Here is a 15,085-nt window from a genome sequence, read left to right on the forward strand (position 1 = left end):
GGTCCAAATCCACTAATTTTCTATATTGTACTTGAGTGGACAAGTTTGACCAAAAGATGCCTCATGTACTGTCTAACCTCTCACGGGAAATACTTGTGTGACATTAATGTCACGGTGACATTAAATCTGGGCCACACATTGGGTGACATTAGATGTGTTGTGTGGCCCAGATGCAATGGCAATGGCAATGTGTGGTTCAGATTTAATGTCACCGTGACATTAATGTCACCAAAGTGCCACCTCTCACATTGAATAAATACTATAAATAGAAGATACCCAACATATAGCAAAACACATCCATCAATCAAAATTCACACAACAATGTCTATTTTTCTTAATCCCAAACTCGCATTTCTCACATTATTGTTCTTTTCATCTTCCATCTTAATTGCTCATGCAATTGTTCCACAAAATGAAACCTTTAAATTTGAAAATTCAGGTGAACTTGGACCATACATAGTAGAATATGGAGGTGATTACAGAATGATAAGCATATTCAATGCTCCATTCCAAGTTGGTTTTTACAACACTACTCCAAATGCCTTCACTTTAGCCCTTCGAATCGGACTTCAACGATCGGAGCAGCTCTTCCGGTGGGTATGGGAAGCAAATAGAGGTAACCCAGTTGGTGAAAATGGTACTTTTTCATTAGGTGCTGATGGAAATCTTGTGTTGGCTAATGCTGATGGAAGAATTGTTTGGCAAACAAACACTTCCAATAAAGGTGTTGTTGCCTTTAGGTTACTCTCAAATGGTAACATGGTTTTAATTGATACTAAAGGTAGTTTTGTTTGGCAAAGTTTTGATCATCCTACAGATACCCTTTTGGTTGATCAATATTTAAAGCCTAATGGTCCTTCAAAACTTGTTAGTAGGTTTTCAGAAAAAGAAAATGTTAACGGTCCTTATAGTTTGGTTTTGGAGCCTAAAGGTTTGGCTTTATATTATAAGAGTAAAAATTCTCCTAAGCCAATTAAATATTGGTTTTCATCTTCTTGGTTTTCATTTGAAAAAGGTTCATTAGAAAATGTCACACTAAAATCTGATCCAGAATCTTTTGAGTATGGATTTGATTTTTTTGTTGCCAATTCTACCACTTCTGGTAGTAGTATCATTGGTAGGCCAGTGAATAATAGTACCTTAACATATCTTAGGCTTGGAATTGATGGTAACATCAAATTTCACACATATTTCTTAGATGTGCGTAGTGGTGTTTGGAAAGTGACATACACTCTCTTTGATGAAGATGAAGATGAGGGTGAGTGTCAATTGCCAGAGAGATGTGGGAAATTTGGGCTTTGTGAGGATAATCAATGTGTTGGTTGTCCTCTGGAGAATGGAATATTTGGTTGGAGTAATAAGTGTAGTCCTAAGCCTTTAGGAGGAGTATGCAATGCAAGTGAATTTCATTACTACAAAATTGAAGGAGTTGAGCATTACATGAGTAAATACACTACTGGTGATAGAGTAAGTGAAGATACTTGTGCAAATAAATGTACCAAGGATTGTAAGTGTGTTGGGTATTTCTACCACAAAGATAACTCAAGGTGTTGGATAGCTTATGATCTTCAAACTCTTACTAGAGTTGAAAATACCACACACGTGGGTTTTATTAAGGTGCCTAATAAGGGACCTGAATTTGCTTCAGTTGTAAATTCACACAGTTTGCTGCAGTAACACATCTCAGCTATGAGTCTGTGATCCGACGGTCCTAAATTTACAGCAGAATTTTAACGGTTTCACGCAGTGTGAGATCTTGACTGTTCACTTCAGATCGGAGGACCATCCATGCAGTAATTGTGTTATATCCAAATTCCCCTAATAAGTAATAAGATAAGCTTAGATTTCTCTTTTGGAAGGTCTTGGTATTATATTTTAATTGCATCAATTTAATTTAGTTATTCCTGCTAGTGGTTTTCGATTGCAATAAAGTTGTGTTGTATCTGTCCCCGTGAGCTTAGTTCATTTGATAAGGGATACTGCATGATATATGCAGGGGTCGGAGTTCGAACCCCGGACACCCCACTTACTAAACTTTTGAAGTGTCGCAATGTGTTACACAACAACATTGACCTAACACACCCGTCCTTTAAACAAATTAGGCTTAAATGCTCTTTTGTTCCCTTAAGTATTTAACAAGTATCACTTTTGTTCCTTAACTAAAAAAAAAGACTGTTTGAGTACTTTAAATTTTTTTTAGTCTCGTTTTGGTCCCTTATGTTAGGTTTCCGTTAGGTTTAATAAAAAAACGTTAAGTGTGGACACGTGTCACCTTGTCATTGGTCGGAGATTTTTTTTTACAAAAAAAATAAATAATATTTTTTTACAAAAAAAATAATTTTTTTTTGTAAAATAGAAATTCCCAGAACCAATGACAAGGTGACACGTGTTAACTCTGGAACCTAACAGAAAGGACCAAAACGAGACTAAAAAAAAACTTAAAAGTATTCAAACGGTCTTTTTTTTAGTTAAGGGACCAAAAGAGCATTTAAGGCAAAAAAAAATACTATCAATCCCTTTTTATAGGTTCTTTTAACTTGAGGTACTTTTTAAGACTTTATTGCACTTTTCCAACCCCCTGTATCATCACTTTTGAGATAATTTTGGTCTAACCTCATTCTTTTGCTTGAAAGATGGTGATTTTTGGATCTTAAAGTGGTGATTTATTGTTTGATTTTTTTATTTTGAATAGAAAATACCACTTTTGGGATCAAAACTTTACTTTTTAAAGACAATATATCATTATGTTTTGGCTCAAAATCTGAATTATGGCTCAAAATCTGATCTTAAAGGGACTATTTTTCGTGAAAATGATAAAATAGAGGATAAAAAATGTTATTAAACCTTCTTTTTAAGTTCTTGGATACCTCTTGCATATAGAGTTTAAAACCATATAAGCCCATTTCGTAAGAATGTAATCTCTTCCACTAAACTTAATTTCTATTTATTGCATTACATGGTGTTTTTTTAGGGCCAAACACCCACTATTCATCATTTAATAACCATTATAATATCATGCTTTCATATATTACATAAAAATCATGCCAAGGTGATAATATATTATTTTACCAGTCAAAATAAATCAAATCAAGTCAAAAGTTTAAATCAAATCAAATCAAGTCAAAAGTTTAAGAATCGTAAAAAGTTAAAAGTTATTTAAACAAATAAAAAAAAAAATCAAATCAAGTCAATTTTAAGAATGGTAAAAAAAAGTCAATAGTTTAATTCTATTTTATTTTATGAAAATATATCATATAACTTTTTTTTTTTGTGTGTTAGAGCTCTGATTTTCAAGCGAAAGGATCATGTTGATCAAGAGTTCGCCAGAAGATAAGTAAAACACGATCAATAATTGTTAGATCCATAAATCAAATTCAGGTTCTTCTTAACGGTTCATCTTTCGTGGAGCTCATTGTTCTCTTAAGACCAATTGATTGGTTAAATCAAATCACTTTTATTATCAAATACATTTTTTTTTTGACAAAATTTATTATCAAATACATAAAACCTCTTTATAATATATAACATTTTTTTTGAGCAATAATATCTAACATTTAATATTTATCTCCTCTAAAAAAATTTAATATTATTTTTTACCAATATATAAAGGAAATACCTCCCTATAGTTGAATTTTTCCTTTTCATTTTAATTATCAATTGAAAAATTAAATAAATTTCATTAAAATAGAAACGATCCACAACAAATAGAAGGATCAATTCACAATAATATGAATAATATTAGACACTGTACCAAAAATCTTATTTTAACATTATGTAAAATATTGTAATTTGCTGTAATAATTTTTTTCCTAATTACCCTCACTTAATTTATTTTATTTTTATTATTTTATATTTCTTTGTCAGAAAAAGGGAAAGACGGGCATGCTAGTATTGCATAAAAGTTATGCCCAGTTAGTAATCAATTCTTTTACTTGTGAAAATTAAATCAAATTACGTCAAATTTGTTATGAAACTAAGTAAATAGAAACAATAATAGAGAGAAGGAGAAGAAGAGAGAATAGAGAGAAGTATTATTATTCTCTGATGTAGTTGAGAATGTTACAAATGAGCTCTATTTATAGGGAAATATAATAGCTTATGGACTAAGCCCAATGATCTAGTAGTATAGCTCATTAACCCATTTACTATTTGGATATCCACTATAATATTTATAACACTCCCCCTTGGATGTCCATCATGGATATGCCTCATTAAAACCTTACTAAAATAAAACCCAGTGGGAAAAAATTATAGTGAAGGAAAAAGAGTACAATATCCTTTTGAGTGCGAACTGCCTCGTTAAAAACCTTACCAGGAAAACCCAATGGGACAAAACCTTGGTGAAGGAAAAAAGAGTGCAGGACACATTTATTTCTCCCCCTCATGAAGACAAATATACGGAGAAGACCAAATCTTAATACAAGTTTCTCAAAAACTTTACTTGGGAGTGACTTTGTAAAATCATCTGCAAGATTATCACACGAACAAACTTGTTGAATGCATATCACCATTCTTCTGAAGATCACGGGTGAAAAAGAATTTGGGAGAAATATGTTTTGTTTGGTCTCCTTTAATGTATCCTTCTTTCAACTGAGCAATACATGATGTATTATCTTCATAAATGATTGTTGCATCCATTCTTCCAGAAGATAAACCACAATTATTTTGTATATGTTGAATCAATGACCTTAATCAAACACATTCTCTACTTGCCTCGTGAAGTGCTAAAAGTTTTGCATGATTTGATGATGTTGTTGTTATGGTCTGATATACATATCTCCATGAAATGGTTGTATCTCCACTTGTAAATAAGTAACTCGTTTGTGATCTACCATGATGAGGATTTGACAAATAACTTGCATCTCGAAGCTAACGAAGTACATGTTTGACTCCATTCCAATGTCTTCGTGTAGGTGAAGAACTATATCTTGATAATAAATTGATAGAAAATGATATATCAGTACGTGTATAATTAGCAAGATACATCAACGCTTCTATTGCATTGAGATATGGTACTTCAGGACCAAGTAGTTCTTCTCCCGTCTTCTTGAGGTCTAAAAGGATCTTTTTCCACATCTATGGATCTTACAACCATTGGAGTAGACAATGGATGAGATTTGTCCATATCAACCTTTATATAACAAAATTTAAAATCTCTTCAGGAGTTCTAATAATATTTATACCATTATCATAAATTCAATTATAACAAGTCCATTTTTAAATCCTTAAGATGGCCAAATGATGTCATCTTTTCAATAGTTTTGATGGCATGTTTTATGCAAATGAAATCCTTCAGGGAGTTTCATATAATCATCACTATTAAGTGAGTGATACAAATAAATTGTAGTGCATCATTCATATAATTTGATCCTTTCATGTGCTACTAAACTTAATCAAGTATGAAAAAGTTCTTGAATTCACTTCATGGTGAATATGTCTCTTAAAAATAGTTGTCTATTAAAAATAAATGGTAGACATTTACCAATTCACTTCCGGTGAACATATCAAACTTTATATACATGTATTTTATCAATCTAATTCCCCTTTCGCGCGAAAAATTATATATATCCATTTAACTTCACACCTTCAAGTGTGTGGACTACAAGTCCAAAAAAGTCTGCTTTATGAAGCGAGTTTGATTTCACTAGAATTGTCTCTTTTCATTTGTAAATATTTTGATTATCTATAACTTTAATAGATTTTAACATGTGATCCTCGTTTTTACTTATCACATATAGCGCTATATTATATGCAAAAACACGTCAATGTTGACTTCATTTCGGTTCCATCTCATTCCATTGAGATCTTTCATTCATGACATAATTAATTGATATTTCATAAATTTTAGGTACCTGATCAGTTCTTCTGGAACTGGAAAATCGATTATGTCATAACACTCTTTTAGATTTTTTATATCCTCGTTTGGGTTATCTTTCCTTTAAGCTCCTTTATTATTCGAGGATTTTTATATTTGGAACCGATTGGTCTACCATGCTTCAGGCACGGTTGAGATTCATTTGCAATATTAGAATATCCTACAGGGATATCTATTTCGTTTGGAGCATTAGCAGCTAATATTCAATTTGTTTAACTTTGCAAATGAGTTATATCTTGAGGATCATGATGAGACAATAATATTTCCTTTCAAATAATTTATTTGAACTTCAGGTTCACATTTTTTAGCTGCTTATCATCTCCCCCTAATATTGGGAAAACTAATCCATCAATCGATAATCAACCTACTGGGTTGTAAACAAGTTGACTTAATAAAACTTATGATAGATGGAGATTCATATCAAAAATGTTTTCCCAATATTCTTTCAAGATTTATCCTAGTGTATTATATTGGAGCAATTGTGATATACACAACACATCCAAAAATTTACTAAGATGAGAAATATTAGATTGTTAACCTAAAACCAATGATGAATTAGAGGGAGGACTTACATATAGTAATAAGTTGGCTTGATGCAAATCAATATATCAACATAAAAGATTGTTGATTCCCAAAATAGAGTTTATAATGTATGGTTTCATAAGTATCAATCATACAATTAACTTTAGACGTCTAAAGAATGGATCTTCAAGTCCATTTTTTTATGAGCATATGCTAGCAATTTTTCAATATCAATTTTAATTGACAAATGATACTTATCAAACGCTTTCTGAAAAGTTCAGAAAATAAACTCATTGTCAAATTTGTTGACAAAATAATTTCACATACTTCTGGTTTGTAAGTTAACAATAATCATACATTGTTGGTCGAATAATCTCACAAGCTTCAGGTTTGTGAGTTAACAATAACCACACATGTCATTTAGTTGATCCATATTTTCAGTGTATTTATTCACAAATATCACCTTATACACATTTACATGTATTGAAGGACTAAAATCCTCAAATTTTCTACTTCCTTGAAGAAAAAAATTATTTGATTGAAGAATCTACTGGATCTTCAATACAAATCCATTAAAATTTATCTATTTTTGCATCATAATAGATCCGGGATAACCCAACCGGTCTTGCCAACGACAAACTTAATATAATATGTAAACTTCTGGTTTACATAATATGTGCTTTCATTGCACTAATATAAGCGTATTACAAATCATAGACAACATCATTTTTCCATTACGCTTATTTTCACCATAGTATATCTCGTAATAGAGATGTTTAACATATATTTTTCAATATGATATCCATTTAGATGAATATCTTAAAACTCAATAAAATTATATTAAATGTAACCTCAATGTGTAATTTTGTTACTCTATGTAACAATACATTAGCTCTTCAGGAGCTTTGAGTAATCTTTATAGTTATTCAGGAACTATATTATAAATGATCAAGAAAAATCATTTTGAGCAATCCTTCAGGGATTGTTATATATCTTTAAGAATTACCATTTGAAAGATGATTTGTAAACTTCTGGTTTACAATAATATGTGTTTCATTTGTTTTTATCCATTTGAGGTTTGAAACATGATTTGTAAACTTCTGGTTTACAATAATGTGTTTCATTTGTTCTTATCCATAATGTTTCCAAATAAAACTATATAATAAATATGATAAAGTCTTGATTTATCTCTTTCTTATACCCTAATTTTGGACCTAAAAATACTTGTTCAATTCTTCTTTTCTTGCATTATAAGTCATTTGATATGTCTCTGATCAATTACATCTTTCTCTGCATTTTATTTCAATGTTATTTGCAAAATTCACATGAAAAAGGGTATTTTAGTCATTTCCTGCATTTAACTCATTTTAATCCTTGAAAATTGTTTGAGTCTTTTAAATTGGTTTGTATAAGTCCCTGTTTCAATCTCATGTCAAAATTCATTTCAAAAAATATCAGTTGAGTCATTTTCTAGTTAGTTTAGCCCCTAGGGGCATTTTAGTCATTTCCCATGTTAAAATTTCTTTCAGTCTTTGAAAAATTGTTTGAGTCTTTTCATTTGGTTAGAATAAGTCTTTGTTTCATTCTAGGTCAAAATCCATTTCAAAAATTGCATTTAAAGTCATTTCGAGTCAATTTTGCCCCTAGGGGCATTTTAGTCTTTTCACGTGTTAAAACCCTGTTTAAATTCTAAAAATTGTCTCTGAGTCTTTTAATTCGCTTGTATAAACGCTTGCTTTAATCCCTTGTTAAAAAATCATTTTAAAATTGCATTTGAGTCGTTTTTAGTCGTTTTCAGCCCCAGGGGCATTTTGGTCATTTCACACGAAATTTCGGCAGAGAGGTACTTTAAAGTACCTCATTAAGGCCATTGGTTCGTTTTAGTCCGTTTTGTCAATTTTAATCGTTTCACTTTACGTTATTTTCCAATTCCCAATTTTAATTCATTTTATTTTATTTTTAAGTCCTAAATTTCTAAAATTGTATTTTAGTCCTTTTTGTCCAAGTCATCAGGTCTGTACACGTGTCAGTTTCTCATTTGTCCATTTGTCCAAGAGTTTGTTACAAGGTCCAGCGCCACGTGGCAGTGTTCTATTGGTCCAGCAAGCACATGTGTCAGCTATAAAGCAAGCCAACTCACCAAAATTCTGCAGAAGCAATCATTACAATACACATCATCAAAAACACTTCTCATTCTCTCTCTCTCCACTAGAACGAATCAAACGCCAGAAACCAGAAGAACTTGCTTGAAGTTCATCAAGAACTTCAACAAGCTCCACCGTAACTGAACCGGTAACAACTCAAAACCACCGTAACTGAACCTGCAACCACTCAAAACCACCATAACAGAACGATACAACCACCACAGCAGTCATCAATTCATAACAACACCGATCCAAAATCACTGTAACTCGTCACGAATTCCACTTGAACCACAACGATTCAAATCGGAGTCCGTAACAAGAATTCAGTTCCGTTCAAATCACCACCGCACAGTTTATCAAGAGATCCACACAAATCATCAAGGAACAATCACAAGCACAGAGTTCGTGTACGAGATCGCAAAAAGGGTGAAAAGAAGGAAAATCAACGTGAAGCGAAAGAGAAAGAACAGGTTGCGAATCAAGCGAGGATTCCAGTTCGTTCAATTCACAGGTAACAACATTTTCTCTCTATTTCTCTGTGTTGTTGTGATTTTGTATGAAAGTTCTTGCTTAGATCTAGCCAGTTTGCGTACGTATTTCTCAAAGATACCTTCAGATTCGAATGTAGGAGGAGAAGATAATCATTTTCGTACAAAAAAATTGTTGAAATTAACAAGTTTTGTTTTCCGGTGTGGCGGCGCCTCCGGCGGCCACCGCACCGGAAAACTGCTCAGGTCACCTCCTACCTTCGTCCTGGCGAGTTCTGCAGTAAGAGTGAGAGGGAGAGAAACTTAGAGAGAGAAGTTAGGGTTTGGAATGGTTCAAGAAACCGGTTCAAGGCCTTATATAGGCCTGTGAACCGGTGCAACCCGCTTCCAACCCGCTCCAGTGGCCTCTTAAGGCCCAGTCTGCCTTGTTTTTACACGTGTTGCTGCTCACACCCCCCTTTTTTGTGTATTCTTGATAAGTTTCTTACTAGATACACCCCTGCCTTGCTTTTAGATTCTTGCAAAAAATTCTATAAAAATTTCTAAGTCTTTTTTGATGCATATGTAATGTTTGTGTAGTGGTTTTGCATGAGAAAATTGATAAAAAAGAATGTGTATTAAAATCTTGCCTATGTGATATATTTGTGTCAAATTTGTGAAGAGCTTTGAACATTTTTGAGCTTAAAAGTCCTTTAAAAATTCCTAAAAATTTCCTATGTGTTCTTAATCATTTTTTTTGATATTTTTGTGATATTGTCATATATTGAATCTTGGTTAAAAAAGTGTGTGATATCTTCTTGTCAATTGTTTTCTATTTTTTTTGTTAAAAATTGTGAAAGTTTATATGTTTTTGTGTCTAAAAATGCTTTAAAGATTCTAAAAAGTTCATACACATTTCTTGATAACTTTGTGGTGTTCTTGTGATAATTTTGCATATTAAAAATTGGTGAACATAATGTGGCTAATTTTCCTACTATTTTGTGGTATTTTGTGCTAAAAATGAATGAAACTTTGCTTGATTTCAATCCCAATTGCTTGATGAACATTTGTGACCTATGCCACTTGATTTGAGGGGGTTTTAGCTGCTGTTTGTGTTTAATTTTGTTGCATAATTGTGAATCTTGGTAGGTTACTTAGCTTACAAGTTAGTTGTGTAGTTAAATAATGCAAGTATGCTTAAAATTTGTTTTAAAATGCCAAGTAAATCATGTTGCCTTAATTCCCATTCCAAGACTTGTTTCTAAACCTTTAAAATGCATTGGAATGTGAGAATTATAGGTCATATGGTTCTTGCATTCTATGAATAAATTTTAGACATATTTGCACTCATTTTGCCTTTATTTTCTATCCCTTATGTTCTAGTGTTTCTCTTGCTTTATTTCCTTTGATATTACCTTATACTACTAACCTTTTCATTTCATGTTTCATATTCATCATAAGCATTCCCACTTCATCTCCCTCTTCATCTAATTTCTTGCACTTTAGGTTTCAATTTCATGCCAAGTTTAAAATGTAAATACTTAGGAGTTTTGTAATATTTTACCTTCATGTCATTTCAATTTCTTGGCAAAGAGGCCATAGAATGTATCTAGGGTATGATGTAAAGGACAATGGACTCTAAAGATGTACACCGACACAAGCACCGACACATGCACACACACCACTATAGCTAGAATATGCATGTTTAGATGTATGCTTAGGATTGTACGTTTAGATGAATGCCTAGGACTTATACTTAGAGAAAACCAATTTTCCAAACAAATGTGAACAACTTCACTCAAATCTTTTTACAATAAACCTTGGGGTCAAAACCCCATTGATTTTCCTTTTCATTTTCTTAATCAAATTTCAACAAATTTTAATCATACTTTGACTTGTTTTTGCAAATAACAAATCGAACCCCACTCTTTTCTAAATCTCATGCCCTTGAGGCCTCTTTCTATTCTCCAAAATCCATTTTCAAACTTAAAATCAACCAACAAAAACAAAAACATTTTTGAGAGAGAACTACGGTGGATTTGATCCCTTAAACGGGTACGTAGGCAAGGAACAAAATTCCTTCAATTCAACTAAAATAAAAATCCAAAAACATTCTTCTCCCTCCAATTCTTCACTTAGAATACCTTTTAGGCTTAAATATCATTTCGAAATAGCATTTAAAAATAAAGCGCGCGCGTAGAAATTAAAGACGATTCCTATAGGATACTATAGTCGTTATGGGTGCCTAACACCTTCCCGTAGCGAAAACAACTCCCGGACCTCGATTCTCAAGGGTTTTGCTTACTTTTTCCCTTCCCAAGAAAAAAATAAGATATCACCGGTTTGAAAGGTTCAAACGTAATCAATGTTTGACACCCGAAAACCAAGATAAAACACTCTTGTATTACTATAGATATAAAAAGAGGTAAACTCAAAATTTATCCAAGAAAAAAAAAACTTTATAAATCATATGTATTTTTCAGGTGAATAATTACGCAACAAAAATTTGTCCATAAGATATATTTCAAAAGTTTGATATCTTCAAAATGTAAATTACATGTGAGATCACGAGAAAATATATATATCTAACATGTAATATTTATGAGATAATAATCTTGAAGAATTTGTGCTTACCTTGTAATCCAAGCCATATAGAAGAAAATCATAACCAAACTTTGATCAATACGGAGACAATCTTGTAAATTTCAATCCATATAATATAAATATGATCATATCAATAAAATCTTTGATCACGTAGTAATTTCTCAACTGATCTAAGTTCATACTAAAGAAATCGTACGACCTTGACATGTATCATATCAATAGTAATCTTTACTAAATCAATTACCATAATTATGATATTAGTTATATAATACAAATAGTATGAACCATTCACTTCTGGGAATGACGTTCAATGTGACCTTTCACCATTTTGATCAAAAATCACTCACTATTCAGTTACAAATGCGAGTAATTTTTCAAAAATATTTTTGAAGATATTCACTCATTTTGCTACTTCAGGAGCATATTCGAAGTGGTATAAAAACATGTATTGTCTCACATTTTCCTCCTTTTTTTTATGATCAAATAGATCTTATAAATTTTTGTTCTGTTATGATTTAAATGTGTAGTTCTTCAAGAACTTAACATCAAATTTACATAAACGGTGACCAAGAAAAATCACTTTTTTTTATGGCCCACAAGGGTGTTTGATACTATGGTATTAGTTCTTCAGGAACTATGTCACGAATCTTCATGAACAATGATTGAGATGATTCATTCCTTAAGTAGTCCTTCAGGGATGCTTCCAATGACATGTTTATTTTAGTTCTTCAAGAACTATATCATAAATGTTCATAACCAATGATCTTTGAAAAATCATTCTTTAAGTAATCCTTCAAGGATGTGCTAATAATAAACAATTGTAATTCTTTGGGATTAAATCATAAATGATATTAATAAACAATTATAATTCTTTGAGAAATCTTTCATATATGGTTTAATATTAAAAAAAATTATTTCTTCAAAAATATGTCCACAAGGATCAAGAACCAAGCAATAGTAATAATAATAATAATTACAATAATAAAATCTTAATTATGAAAATGAAGACCTAATTAATGATGTGATCTCATATTTAAAGACAAGTCTTATTACAAATTCAAATGTTTTAGAAGCATATCAAGAGAATTACAATCAAAATCACGACAAAACATATCAATTATTTACTTCTTGTCACGTTGATTAAAAAAACCCACATATATTTCTATTTTAAAGTTTGCTTATATGCTTTTAAAATTTGCTTCTCATTACAAGCACACAAATTAATATTTCAAAAACAGGAATATTATCTCTTAACAAATTAACAAGGCAATTAATCACATTAAGACAAATTAATTTATCTTGTAATGTCAATTAATTACATTAAAACGAATTAATATGGCATTTTTCTTTCGAATAATGATTGTTATGCAAATAAAAGCAAAACAAAGAAAACTTGTCACATATTTCTATTTTAAAATTGCAAGGCATGTAATCAAGAAACCAATTTCTCTCCTAAAGAACCAATAAGTAAAAGAGGGAAATTAAATCTGGGTGGAGTTCATCATCACAATTGGAAACATGATAGTAATAAACTGTAATGTATATATTTGCTCTGGGCAAATACATAAAATCAATTTTTCTTGTTACTTATTGTAAAAACAAATTGAGTTCAAGTTCTACACAATCATATCAATTCTTTTGACAATCTTTTAGAGATGCTTCACTATTGAATTGAATTCTTCCAGAATTCACTCAGAATAATATTGAGTTCTTCAGAAACTTTATAATATATCTCAATATGCGATAAATTCTTATGCCTTCAAAAAAAAAATCAATCCTTGTGCAATCCTTCAAGGATGCATGGACGTTGAATTCTGCAGGAATTCATGGTGGAAAAAATAGTTTCTTTTAAGTTCTTTAAGAACTATATACTAAATCAAATCTTGATAAAAAAATAATATAAATCTAATCAATTCATTTGTGCAATCCTTCAAGGATGCACCGTAAAAATTGTGTTTCTAAGCAATCCTTCAGGGATGCTATACCTTTGAATTCACCTGGAATTCATTGAAAAAAAAATTGAGTTTTTAAGTAATCCTTCAGGGATACAACACCTTTGAATTCATCAGGAATTCATTGGAAAACAATTTGAGTTTTTAAGCAATCCTTCAGGGATGCGTTCCTTTTAGAATATAGTTCTTCGGGAGCTATATTATAGATGTAATCAATCTTTTATGCAATCCTTCAGGGATGCATGAATGTTTAATGAAAAACAAACAAACACTATATAATTTGTATAATAACAATAATATGTATCTATAAGGCATTGATTCCAAATTGATGGAATTGCAACAATAGCCTATAATCATCGATACAAAATTACAACTTATTATAATAGATTAAGAAGAACTATTCACCTTCTTAGTTGATTAGAGCGTGCTGATAACGTGTTATGAAACTAAGTAAATAGAAACAATAATAGAGAGAAGGAGAAGAAGAGAGAATAGAGAGAAGTATTATTATTCTCTGATGTAGTTGAGAATGTTACAAATGAGCTCTATTTATAGGGAAATAGAATAGCTTATGGACTAAGCCCAATGATCTAGTAGTATAGCTCATTAACCCATTTACTATTTGGACATCCACTATAATATTTATAACAAAATTAAAATTTTAAAATTGTAAGAAAAGAGTCAAAAGTTTAATTCTATTTTATTTTAAGGAAATAAATCAAATCACTTTTATTACCAAATACACGAAATCTCTTTATAATATCCAACATTTACTAATATTTATCACTTCTCTAAAACATTTACTATTTATTTGTACCAATAATTAAAGGGACCTCCCTTTGGTTGAATTTTTTCTTTTAATTTTACTCTTCATTTAAATTATCAATTAAAAACTTAATTAAATTTTATTAAAATAAAAACTATCCACAGCAATAGGAAGAACAATTAACAACTATATGAATATACAAAAAATCTTATTTTGACCTTAAGGTCTTGTTGCCATTCTGTAGCATCAACATCCATTGTTAGCTCTTCTCCAATTTCAGCCAGCTGGAGTAACTTGAACTTGTCCTTTTCTATTGCCTTTTATTGCCATGTGTTTAATTTTGTACTCTGAATTGTTTTTCTATCTATTTCCCAATCTCATAAACGTTCACATCACATTTTTAGTATGTCTCTTGTTTGGTCTTTATTCATTTTTGTATAACACACGTTATCTTTGGAAGAGAGGCATACCCAGGGAAGGGTTGGGTTACAATTGTTTTTTTTTTTTTTCCTTCTTTTTGTGTAAACTTGGCTGTAGATGAGACTATGCTGAACTTGGAATACACCTCTAAGTACCACCAATCAAGTTGTACTTGTCCCTTTCCTTATGTAACATATGCTCTTTTATGATTATGAATGCAAGATGGTAAGAATATTAGAGTGTACTCACCAAACCCGTACATTCCATAATATTAACAATGGGTCAAACTCATGGCTTAGGGAGTGTATGTTGGAATTTGTAACAGTTAACCATAG

The 15,085-nt window shown here is 31.2% G+C and overlaps 1 protein-coding gene across 1 annotated transcript; it reads left to right on the plus strand.

Moving 5' to 3' along the window:
• Positions 1-293: 293 nt before the first annotated feature.
• LOC146949568 (epidermis-specific secreted glycoprotein EP1-like) lies at positions 294-1,858 on the plus strand. Its single transcript, XM_085745544.1, has one exon. The coding sequence runs from the start codon at positions 322-324 to the stop codon at positions 1,675-1,677; it is 1,356 nt and encodes a 451-aa protein (XP_085601670.1). The 5' UTR covers positions 294-321; the 3' UTR covers positions 1,678-1,858.
• Positions 1,859-15,085: the final 13,227 nt, after the last annotated feature.

This window comes from Medicago sativa, chromosome 2, assembly GCF_051527215.1.
Source record: "Medicago sativa cultivar Bolivia chromosome 2, Bolivia_mono, whole genome shotgun sequence".
Lineage (NCBI taxonomy): Eukaryota > Viridiplantae > Streptophyta > Magnoliopsida > Fabales > Fabaceae > Medicago > Medicago sativa.

Coding starts and splice junctions, on each gene's coding strand:
- LOC146949568 (XM_085745544.1), top strand. CDS start 322: ATGTCTATTTTTCTTAATCCCAAACTCGCATTTCTCACATTATTGTTC.